General features: G+C 39.7%; 1 protein-coding gene across 2 annotated transcripts in view; it reads right to left on the bottom strand.

Annotated features, from left to right (window-relative positions):
* LOC104605327 (Phosphoenolpyruvate carboxylase family protein) overlaps window positions 1-12,991 on the bottom strand; it is a 34,689-nt gene that overhangs the window by 16,394 nt on the left and 5,304 nt on the right. For both annotated transcript variants that reach the window (XM_088896233.1, XM_088896234.1), the window contains exons 3-4: window positions 11,775-12,056; window positions 3,961-4,083 (exon numbers count right to left, since the gene is read on the bottom strand). In XM_088896233.1, the coding sequence (XP_088752359.1) occupies window positions 3,961-4,083; window positions 11,775-12,056 (405 nt within the window). The remainder of the gene's footprint in view (window positions 1-3,960; window positions 4,084-11,774; window positions 12,057-12,991) is intronic.

Here is a 12,991-nt window from a genome sequence, read left to right as displayed (position 1 = left end):
CCTCACATTCCAACTTAGGATTCTCATTGAAAATTCTTAGCCTTAACCCTAACTCCTCCAAGATCTATTTAGACCCTTTTCTTCTATCCCCTTTCACTTCAAACTTTTTGTCCCCCTCAATATCTCTATTTAATCTCTCCACTTCACTCAGCTTTCTATTCTTCATCTTGTTGTCCTCTTTTTTTTGCATGTAGGCTTTTAGATCATTCGGGTTCTTCAGCTTGCACCCCAACTTTTTCTCAAACTCTACAACTGACTCTTCCCCACTAGGGAAGGGCTCAGCTAAATTTGGGTTAAGATCATTCACCCACTCCTCCCCCTCCTCCTTTCCCTCCCCCACCGAATCCCCTACGAACAAACAATCCAGGCTGAAAGAATCCCTGTTCTGTTCTTCAAATAGAGCTTCGTCTGCCGCACTACCTAAACTCCCACAGGCTTCCAATTTATCATCATAGTCAAAATCTAAGCCACATCTTATACAACCTTGGTCAGCCTCTTCATTCTCTGTTGTTCTAACTCTTAAATAGTGCAGGTTCGAGCGATCAGGAACATTGTGTTTTTGCACGTCGCCGGCTATCCATCGGACCCAGCACAGAGAACGACGTCCTTCTGCCTTGCTCACCATCTGAGCCCCTCCACAGTCGAGAGGGCAAGACCTAGACGATGATAGATGAATGTTGCCATCTATCATCGCCCCATGCCTGCCCCGCCCCACGTGATGACTTAAGTTGTCACGTGGGCTTTTAAAAAAACCACCCGATGCCTGCCTCGCCCCACGTGAAGGCTCACCCACTGACCCGTCCGCCCCAGCCTTCCTTAAAGCTGGTTCAGACAACGACTTTGAGCACAATCGAACCTTACCCATTTTAGCCACGTCAGCATAGGACAGGCCACCCTCTTTAAACAACCCAACTTCAAACAAATTTGAATTAGAAGCCTTAATAGGAAAGCTTCGAGACTTGGGGCACCCCCGCAATTGTTCCCCTTCCTCTGTAGTTCGTCCACACGCACCAGGCTTTCCCGCCAGCCCCTGAAGGCAATGTGTACACCAACCTGCAGACTCGCCAGCTCCTTCAACCTCTGTTCGTCTTCCCTAGAGTGAGGCTTCATCTTTTGAAGCTAACCAAACCTTGTACCAGGCATCTTTTGAGAGAACTTCGAAGGCGCACGACAAGTACTCTGTCTTGATCCCAGCAACCTTAAGTTCCACAGCTCACAAGTTTCTTAAGTTAACCTCCAACAGAACTCCACCCAACGCTCTGACAATTTTCCTTAGTATCTGATCATTCCAAAGGTTGAAAGGAAGACCGAGAAGTTTATCAAGAAGCTGCCGACTCTAGATTCAACTTCATTGCAAACTGGAGCCCAGTTTTGGACCCGAATCAAACTTCCCTCTACAAGGAATGTACTGAAATTCAGTTTCTTATCGCCAGTATCTAAAAAAGCTTTCTTTTCAGCAAAAGGCAACAACACTACATCTTCATCTAAGCCCAACCTCTCTGCAACTACTTCTAAAACCTTCCTCCAATCTTCTATTACCCTGTCTACCACTAGGACCATCCTCTTCTCCCAGTTCCCACTCCCTTCTTCCAAAGCTACTCGTTGGAGGACAGTCGAGCTAGACACCAAAACTTCAGGGTAATGCTTAAAGCAGGGCACCTGATTACACAGGACAGAAGGATTACAATCCTTCAAGCCAGGACTTCTTCCACTCTCCCTTCGACCTCCAGAAGAAAAGCCTGAAGATTAAAAGTGAAGGAAGCCCACCCTCTCCGCTTCTGGCCTTCCGGAATACACAGCACTTGCCTTTTGTTATTACCAAAGAGTTCAGTAACCATTATAAACCACCCATTTCCATTCCTCTTTAGCACAGTTTCGAACCTCTTACTCTCACAGGTCAACGAGTTTCTCCAACCTTCTTCCCGTAAAGAATTAACAGTTCCATCTACAAAACCTTTCAACCACACACATGCCTCCTCCGATAGGAGAATCGTCGCCCTGCTCCCTTCTTTGATTTTCAAGTGAACCTTCCCCTTTGTCCTTCCCTGCTCGAACATGAAAGATTTGGCTTCAATGATCAACTCCAATCTCCATATCCCCGCCAGCTTGAACTTCCTCTCCTCTCCCATGGTTTTTGGCTTTGCAAATAGATATCACTTACCTTCAAATAGAAAGATCTCACCATAAATCTTCCATCCCTGCTCTCTTTCCACCACAGACCATCTTCATAAGCAGTGGAAATCTGAATCTGCTCCAACCTATCCAGCAGCAAAACACATTCCTCCAGTTCTTGGTCGCGCAGGGGTCTTTTGAACTTAGGACTCCAAACCACCTTATCACCACTTACTTCATAGCATTGGGCCACAGAGACCTGATTGTACTGCTTCTTTCATAATAAGGTGACTCAAAGTTAGTAGTGGAATGGTTGCAAAAGGAAGACAATCTCCGAAACTAAATTTTTAATGTATCCCATTGATGTATCCTATTTTCCCCCTAACAGTGATGTAGAGTTTTATTCCCCTAGACCACTCAAGGTAGTCCAGACCATCAAAGGGAATAACAGCCATGGGGAAATTCATATTCATTCCCCCACTCACTCCATTGTGGCTCCCTGAAATCTCTGAAGTAGCAGAATTCTTAGATGACATGGTAAACACAAAGTTTTTTTTTTATCTAAACTCTCAACTTAGGATCCCTCCTTATATCGACAAAAGCTCCACACACAACAATTCAAATCTGGACTTAATCTGAGCACAAAAAACAGCACCAATTTCTAAAGAACTATGACGAAACTGATTTTCTGATCTGCATGAAGAACAGTCCCAGCCTACTGGTTTTCCAGTAAGTTCCACCACAACATTAATCAATAAGAGAGATCCTAACACACATGAAATCAGTCTAACGAAAAGAGAAATCAGGTCATCTATGACCTACAGTCACCCTTTCACAGGTACAGGATCACACGATCCAACAAATAAAAGAGGTATAACCCTCACAAAAGTCTGCCGACATTCAATGGTTTGGATTCATTTGTTCACCACTTGGTACACGACCAAAGAAAGAAATAAAAGAAGAAAGAAAACTTTAGGGTTGTACCAGTTGCAGATCTGATTTGATCAGCCCAGATTCAGCAACTTGAAGAGAAAACTTGGTCGCCCAGATTCAACAGCCTTGCTCTGATACCATCTTGGCAATAAATCCAATTGAAATATGAGGAAGTAGAGAAGAGAAGGGAAGAAGAGAGAAGAGAAGAAGAAAGAAAGGAAAAGGTTTGGAGCAATGGAACAGTGCTGGCGGCACCAGCTTCTATTATATTATATAGGGCGGCAGAAATAAGAAGGGAAAAGACTCTTGTGCCCCTGCTGTAAGTGAGTACAATAACAGAAAATAAAAAAGCTTTAACTAGCCAAACAGACCCTAACACAAATAATTAAATTATTTTAACAGTCTCTTTGATTAATTTCTTTATCCACACTTGTCCATTAAAGTACAATAATCCTTTCTAACTAATCACTACAACCAGGTGTTGTTGCAGTGTGTAATTTACAATGAACGCCTTAGTTAACCCTTGCTCATATGTAGAATGACCTAGTGTTGCATTAAATGATTCAGGGAACATATCACATCGGATTGGCGAATGGTTTTTTTGTCAGCTTCTAACCAAACTCTCATCCTTTAACCAAGTTTGGGACCAGCAGTGCAAGACAAACTAGTAATGGTAAAGTTATTGGACTAATACATCATTTCTCAAAAAAATGCATGGTAAGAAATATAACAAGTAATGGTAATCCAACACCATGTCTTACTTGTGGGATCAGAAACTCAAGGAAACCCAATAAATTAATAGTTACCTTTTTTGGTCAATATACTAATAGCTACCATGAACCATTCTGTTCAAATAAATCATACATAAACTAGTTAGAAAAAAAAAAAAAAAAAAACAAAGATATGAACTTTGACCTGCATGGCTCGAATAGAAACCCCAATCAAGGACAACGGGTAGCTCACGATTTTAAACCCCATCTCCTCAAGTTCAACAGGATTTAGTATTGGTGTTTTTCCACCTCCTTCAAGCATATTGGCCTATGCAATAAACGAAAAGGATCATTAATATGTATCGTTTCTACAACATAAGTACCAAACTACTTCTATATTCTAAAAGTGTTGCAATTAGAAAAAGTTAATTAGGCTATCAAATTAAAAGAAAGGCAAAAAACCCACAAGTAACAGAAGAGAGACAATAGTTGTTTAACCCCTTTCCAAAGTTCCAACTGTACCCAAATCTTGCACTAATTTAACTGCAAGACCCCCATCAATGACAATGAATTTGCATAACTTAGTAGTAGTATTAAGGCATAAAGTAGATGGATGGATTTGTAGTCTTATCTTTCTTTAGCATTCACCTAAAATATAGGCATAGATTCTAATCCAACTCAGTTTTAGTTTTTTAGGTGATGTACTCAATCTAAATTGGATTGATTTTTATTTGTTCTGGATTCTTTTTCTAAGAAAATCTAAATAACTCCAGTTTCCTTTCTTTTTTTTATTTTTTGAAACATATAATCAGATGAACATCTGTTTGGAAGTTTTTATTTTATCCACAAGTAGTGTTGCGTGGACACCATGATAAAACAACATGCTCTTGGTTGGATCAAGTTGATCCTCTTCGGAATCAGAAGCGAAAAAGAATCTACCAAATCTGAAAGGAAGAAAAGGCCTAAAAAAGTCTTCTAGCCTCATTCCCATCTCACAAGAGGTTCATGGGAGAAAATTAGCAATACCCAATGGTGATGCCCACAGCTACCTCAGCCATCCTCTAGGGCATTTTGATCAATGTAACTAGTAGACAAAAACTCAATAAGTGAGATATATTTGAAAACTCTTTCTTTTTTTTTTCTTTTAGTGCCAGTTGCTAAATTTCCCTATCTGTTTTCAATTCTTAGATTGTTAACAGCTCCAAATTCAAAAGCAGATGTCTTCCATTAAACTGATGAAAATGTTGCTTTGATATGATTTTTTTACCACAAGATAAGATATAAATTCATAAGAAGCATGAAGAGATTGTAACATAAAAACACTAAAAGTTTATAACCAAAGATTCAAATATCCAGCACTCAAAAAAAAAGATTCAAATATTGATATGATACACCCGATAAGGGGCATAATGTATCAGTATTGGGTCACACCAATACGAGATACACTACAACTTACAGTATATCCACTGAGTTGTGTGTATTGGAGTTCGAATCTCCTGCTCACAAGAACCCTACCCACACCTGCCCACGCCTCACTGCAGTTGTACATTGAGAACATCTCCCGTACTTGCATGTTACCATTCATGGGAAGATGTTCCCAATGTACAGTTGTGGTGTCATATGGGTAGGTGCAGTCTGCACGATTTGAACTCAAGTTGAATGCCCAAAATTTAAATGCATCCTTAAACCACTGAGCCACCTTTCATCTTATGATGTAAATGAAATAAAGTAACTTTATTAACTTTAATGTTCACATGCAATCCAAAAAAATAACATATGTTTCAACAACTCTGTTAGAATAATGTTAAAATAATTTAGTTGCAGATGTTAGGGCCTGTTTGGCTAATTAAAGTGTTTTTTTATTTCGTTTTTCTTTCTGTTATGTCTGTTATTGTACTCAGGGGCACAAGGGTCTTTTCCCTTGTTATTTCTGTCGCCCTAGATATATTAAAATAAAGGCTGGCACCGCCAGTACTGTTACATTGCAAAACCCTTCTTCCTTCCCTCCTCTCTTCTCCTCTTCTCTCCTCTTCTCCTCCTCTTATTTCTGGCCGGCCATACTGTCAAGATGGTATCAGAGCGGGAATACTGATTGAAGAGAGTAGATCGGACAACCTTACTGAGAGAACAGATCGAACAGACTAGCAGAACCTGGGCAAAACAGAAATCTGATTCGAAACTGAAAAAAATAGCTACAACCGATACAGTTCTCCCTGCTTTTCTCTTCTTTACCCTTCTTGGTCATGTGCCGAGTGGAAACCCTATGAGTCTGGGCGGCTGAATGCTGTCAAATCTGTGTACCCCTGTTTTTTTGGATCGTGTGATCCTGTTCATGTGTTAAGACAACAGTAGGTCAAGGATGACCTGTCTTCTCAATGGTTTGATTTGACTATAAGTAAGAAGGATCTCTCCTGCTGATTAGTGGCTGTTAGACATTCTGGAATTCTGGTAGGTTGGGACTGTTAAAACTATACAGGTCTAAAATCTGCCGAATAGTACCTCTGTTTTTGTCCGAAATTTGGAACTCATTGTGCTCAACCTGGTTGTTAAACCAAAGTGTGTGGGTGTGAACTGAGTGGAGCATTGTTTTGTGGAGTAAGGAGGGATCCTAAGTCCGGTGGTTGGGACTGATTTACTGTTTGACCATGTCGACTGAGAATTCTGCTACTTCGGAGATTTCAGGGAGTCGCAATGGAGTGAGTGGGGGAATGGATATGAGCTTTCCCATGGCTGTTATTCCCTTTGATGGTCTGAATTACCTTGAGTGGTCTAGGGGAATAAAACTCTACATCACTGCTAGGGGGAAAATAGGATACATCAATGGGAGAGTGAAGGAACCTAAGTATGGAAGTGCTGAGCATGATAGGTGGAACCAAGAGAACAGTATGGTGAAGTCTTGGCTCTTGGTTTCAATGCTGCCACAAGTAAGGAAGACTTTTATGTGGGCTGAAACTGCTTGTGAGATATGGGAATAAGTGAAGTCCACCTATTCAGAGCAGAGACACTATGCCAAGATATATCAACTACAAGCTGAATCCTCTACTTGCAAGCAGGGGGAGAGGAGTCTCTCGACGTACTATTCTGATTTGACATCAATATGGAAAGAACTTGATCACTATCAGAATGTGAATTGGAAGTGTGATGAAGATGCAAAGGCCTATAAGTCACTGGTATCACAGCAACGAGTGTTTGCCTTCCTCCTAGGGCTGAATCCGTCATATGAGTCCACCAGGGTGCAGATCTTGGGTAGTAAAGAGTTGCCATCAATCCAGGAGGTGTATGCCTTGGTGCAATCAGAAGAAAGCAGAAGAAGTGTGATGAATGGTGTAGAAGGGGAGTCAATTACCCTAGTTGTCCGGGGAAATTCAGATACAAATGTCGGAGGTGGCTTTAAAAAGGATGACACTAAGAAAAAATCAGATGATAAGAACAAGCTTTGGTGCACTCACTACCAGAAGGCACGACACACAAAAGATACATGTTGGGATCTCCATGGAAAACCTAAATGGGCACAGGATTTGGGTAAGAAGTCAGCACCTGATCAGAGCAAGAAACCAGGCCAGCAGAATAAAAAAAGGTATAACTCAGCTAATGTGGCATCAACAGAGACTAGTCCTTCAGTAACTCAAGAGAGACATCCCAGTTCTGACCGTAAGGAAGATACTATCAACTCCTTCTGTGAACATTTAGAATTGTATGGTAGGACTCTCCGCCAGATGGATTCTGGGCCTACTACCTCATTTGCGTCTACATCAGGTAATGCCACAGCCTTCCATGTGTCATCTCATACTACTGATCTCCTTGGATTATTGACTCCGGAGCCTCAAATCACATAACCGGTAAGACTAATTTGTTTCAGACATATAACCTTCTCTCTAGGAGAGATAAGGTAAGACTGGCTAATGGTTCTTTTTCTACCATAGCTGGCCGAGGCACCATACCTCTCCCACTTGGCCTTACTCTTTCTAATGTACTGCACGTTCCGAAATTACCTATTAATTTGTTGTCCATTAGTAGTCTTACTCACTCTTTGAACTGCTCAGTCACTTTTTTTCCGTCTTCATGTGTGTTTCAGGATTTGACCTCGGGGAAGACGATTGGTAGAGGAAGCATGGTGGATGATCTCTACGTGTTAGAGAATAATGTTGGTCTAGTGGCGACAGAGTCCACGAGTTCGTCAAGTGAGAGTCAAGCCTATTTATGGCATAGTCATTTATGTCACCTTTCTTTTGAGTCGTTAAAAGTTATGTTCCCAAAGTTGTTTGAGTCCTTGTCAGTGAGTCAGTTACAGTGTCAAACTTGTCAGTTGAGTAAGCATTGTAGAAGTTATTTACCTTTACGAAATAAAAGATCTGAATTTCCATTTCATATTGTTTATTCTGATGTTTGGGGCCCTGTTACTCTACCTACTGCGGCTGGCTATAAGTATTCTGTTACTTTGATTGATGATTATTTTAGATACACTTGGGCTTACCCTATGCGATCTCGAGATGAAGTGCCACAAATTGTGAAAGATTTTCAATGCATGGTGTTCACTCAATTCCAAACGGAAATCCATATCTTCCAGTCGAACAATGCCAAGGAATATTTCCATAGTGATCTCACGAAGTTCTTTGCTTCGAGTGGGTCACTTCAGCGAAGCTCTTGTGCCAGGACACCACAACAAAATGGTGTGGCTGAACGGAAAAGCCGTCACCTTCTCGAAGTTGCTCGTGGCTTGCTGATTGATATGAATGTGCCAAAACAGTTATGGATGGATGCAGTCTTGTGTGCGACATATATCATCAATCGCATGCCCTCTCGGCTACTAGAGTATAAGGCCCCACATCAGCTCTTGTTCCCTACAGCCCCGCTGTCCATTCCGATGCGTGTTTTTGGGTGTCGTTGTTTTGTCCATAACCTGTCCCCTACTCGTGGTAAGCTTGATCCTCGGGCTATTCCTTGTGTTTTTCTTGGTTACCCTTTATCTCAAAAGGGGTATCATTGTTATGATCCCATTGCCCGCACGTACTATGTTTCCATTGATGTCTCATTCTTTGAGAGTCAACCGTTTTTCTCGATTTCTCCTCAGGGGGAGAGAGGGTTGAGGAGAAACAGGTGACGAATCAAATTCAACTACCTCCTTTACCCGATCCTCCTCCATTCCGAGTTTTTCATCGTCGCCATAAGAGCCAGTAGAGTTCAAGAGCCGTGGAGCCGGACACTATGCAACCAACATCATCGAATTCACCCGAGGCAGATCCGTCTCATCAACCAGGTATATCTGCTCCTTTAAATGTTGATTCCCCTGTCACCAATGATCTTAATATTCCTATTGCTAAGAGAAAGGGTGTTAGATATTGTACCACTAATCATCCTATCTCTAATTTTGTGTCCTATGAGCATGTTTCGCCTTCGTATCGTGCCTTTCTTCTATAGATAGTGTCCCCGTTCCTAAGACTGTGGCAGAAGCGTTGTCATGCAATGTAGGAAGAAATTGATGCCTTACACAAAAATGGTACTTGGGAGTTGGTAGACCTTCCTGAAGGGAAGGAACCAGTGGGGTGCAAGTGGGTGTTCACAGTGAAACACAAGGCTGATGGAACTATTGAAAGGTACAAGGCTAAACTGGTAGCAAGAGGCTTCACACAGGTATATGGAGTGGACTATGTAGAGACTTTTGCTCCAGTAGCCAAGATGAACTCTATCCGGATTCTCCTTTCCTTGGCAGCAAATCTTGGTTGGGATCTTCACCAATTGGACATCAAGAATGCCTTCTTGAATGGTGACTTGGAAGAGGAAGTGTATATGACCCAACCCCCAGGGTTCTGTGCCAAAGGCAGTGAACAAAAGGTGTGCAGGTTAAAAAAATCCCTATATGGGTTGAAACAATCACCTCGGGCTTGGTTTAGTAAGTTCCATTTAGCAGTCCAACAGATGGGGTTCAAACAATGCTAGTCAGATCATACTCTGTTTGTGAAAAGAGGTGAAGATAAAATTGCAGCTCTTATTGTGTATGTGGATGACATAGTGATCACAGGAGACTGGGAGGCTGAAATCCAGAGACTAAAAAAATTCTTAGCCACTAAATTTGAGGTGAAGGATCTAGGCCCCTTACGATACTTTCTTGGAATTGAAGTTGCCCGCTCTCACAAGGGCATCTTTATTTCCCAACGGATGTATGTACTAGATCTACTAGAAGATACAAGCAAGTTGGGGGTAAAACCATTTGATTCACCTATTGAACCTAATCACCATCTGGGAGATAGTCAGGGAGAGTTTTTGAAAGATGTAAAGATGTTCCAAAGACTCGTGGGGAGACTTTTGTATTTGTCTATGACCAGGCCTGATATTGCCTATGCAGTGGGTGTCCTTAGTCAATTCATGCACAGCCCTAGGACAACTCACTTTGAGGCTACAGAGAGGATCTTGAGATATCTCAAGAAGTTTCCTAGAGTGTGTACACCATATGTCAGCTCAAAAGAACAACTTGCAGATATCTTCACCAAAGGTCTCCATCATGTGCGGCACAAAGATTTGTGTGACAAGTTGGGCATGATTGACATCTATGCTCCAACTTGAGGGGGAGTGTTAGAATAATGTTAAAATAATTTAGTTGCAGATGTTAGGGCCTGTTTGGCTAATTAAAGTGTTTTTTTATTTCGTTTTTCTTTCTGTTATGTCTGTTATTGTACTTAGGGGCACAAGGGTCTTTTCCCTTGTTATTTCTGTTGCCCTATATATATTAAAATAAAGGCTGGCGCCGCCAATACTGTTACATTGCAAAACCCTTCTTCCTTCCCTCCTCTCTTCTCTTCTCCTCTTCTCTCCTCTTCTCCTCCTCTTATTTCTGGTCGGCCATACTGTCAAGAAACTCCAACAAATGATTAAACAGAATAACATTCTTTTCTACCAAAATAATAATAATATTCAAAATTAGTATTTTATAAACTAATTGAATAAACAATCTATCAAATCCGCATTATATCAAAAAAAATCTCAAGAGATTTATACAAATGAAAATATTAATAATAGAATAACAACATATTTTTTATTTACAAAAATAAAAGTATTGTTTACAAAATATCCAAGAATATAATATAAATTGAATCTATCAAATCCACTAACCTATATTTATAACAAAAAAAAATGATATTTTAGAAAATTTATAGAAATAAAAATATTAATAATGGAATAATTATTTTAGTAATTAAAAATTATGAATTTACATGTGATATATATCTTAGAAGCTTTAATAGATAATGATATATTTTAAACTAAGATTATATGTTTGTTATAAATTATTAATTGATATTTTAATTTACATTTTATAATAACATATTTATTGCTTACAATAATAAAAATATTGTTTACCAAACATTTGAGAAATAATTTTTAGTTGAATTTTTTGTTAATGTTAAAAATTAAATATAGTAAAATAGAAAATAATTGATATAATAATTCAAATATAATAGTTGCATATATTTTGTGCCTTGGACTTCAATAGAAAATAAAATAATAATGGATTTGTGCATGTAGTAATTTGTAAAAATCTATCTACTATGTGTCTTGTACTCTTGATTGATGCATTATCAATAAAATTACAAGATATCTATGCATTCCACTATATTAATTGTAATGTATTTCTACATATATACCATTAAAATGTACATTTCTATGCATTTATACATTATTTGTGGCTATTTTGACATTAAATTTAGTGTTATTAATGTATTTATGTGATTTGTGCATTTCCCTAACGTATCCAAGCATTTCCATATCTTTTGTCTGTATTCATGTGCGTATCAGTATCCAAGTTGTCTGATACAATACCTAATACCAATACTTTGATCATTGTTTATAACAAAGTAAAACTATTAACCATATCCACAATGAATTGCTAACAGCCACATGTAAAAATTTTCAGAAACTTTATATCTGATTAATGTAGAGAAGAGAACTTTTATCTTGAAATTTGAAAATACCAAGATTTAATCCAAATATATACTTTATGAATGCAGATAGAAAACGATGTCATACCATTTTTGGAACAAAAGGTGAACCTTCACAAAAGATCTTCATCTCTTCTCTTGAAGCCAGTGCATCAATGAAGAGAACATCTGCTCCAGCATCAGCAAAGGCTTGTGATCTCCAAAGGGACTCCTCGAAGGATATTGCCTGACGAGAATCAGTCCTTGCTATTATAACAATGTCACTTCCACTCTCTTTTCGAGCATCAAGAGCTGCTTTTATCCGCATTATCGCTTCCTCCCTGGATACCACTTTCCTACCACGAGTGTGGCCACAAGCTTTTGGAGATACCTTTTAAGACAAGAGAATTATAAGCATCAATGAACTATCATGACAGAGACCACTTGTTTAGGTTTCAAAAAGCATGTCAATAAACCCCTTAGGTCACATAAAAGAATCATTTTCCATACATGCATGCATATACTAAGGAATATTAGTAATTTCCCGCCATATATATATATATATATATATATATATATATTTGGGTTGGGCTTAGGCTACCGTAAGAGCTAGGCCCAAGCCCAGCCCAAAAAATTAAAAAGCCCGACTTCTTCGGCCCAAGCCCAACTTAAGGACCAAAAATCCAAGCCCAGCCCGTGTAAAATTTCAGGCTGGGCCAGTTCGGGCTCGGGTTGGGCCTGCCTACGTTGCACCCCTAGTTAACCACAGTTTTTTTTATCAGTAATAGCAGAATTTATTAAGAATGAGAAACTTTAATTACAAGAGAAGGGGCCTAGTTAACCAACACTATAATGGTCAAAGAAAAATTAACAACTCCCCCTTGCGGAAATAGTCCCCTAAACAAAAGAAAAGTTTAAAAGTTTATAGTTCACTCCCTTGGGGAACTATTCCCCAATATAAATGATTTCTTGAAGCCCCTTGCTTAGTTAACGAGTCTGCTAGAGCATTTGCAGATCTTGGTACCCAAGCCACTGTGGCACCAAGAGAATTCAATCTTTCCTTTGCCTCCCTTATTACATGTCTATAGTCTATACCTCCAAGGGCCTTCTTGATTTCTTTTAAGCCATCTTGTACCTTTCTTTTCTTTTTAATATAATTAAACTTGTACTAAGGTAAGAGAACCGAAAGAAGATTTACCCAACCTTTGATAGCCAGTCCATGTTAAGTGCCCATTTGGGAGAGCTGAAGCACAGCAGCTTCTGGCTGTCCGTGTGTGGGGCCTACAGACATACTATAAGCTATGTTTGGTGAAAAATCCAGAGAGA

Source organism: Nelumbo nucifera, chromosome 1 (assembly GCF_055504915.1).
Source record: "Nelumbo nucifera cultivar China Antique chromosome 1, China Antique-T2T, whole genome shotgun sequence".
NCBI lineage: Eukaryota > Viridiplantae > Streptophyta > Magnoliopsida > Proteales > Nelumbonaceae > Nelumbo > Nelumbo nucifera.
Note: the sequence above shows the minus strand (reverse complement) of the source record. Positions and strands in the feature narration are given on the sequence as shown.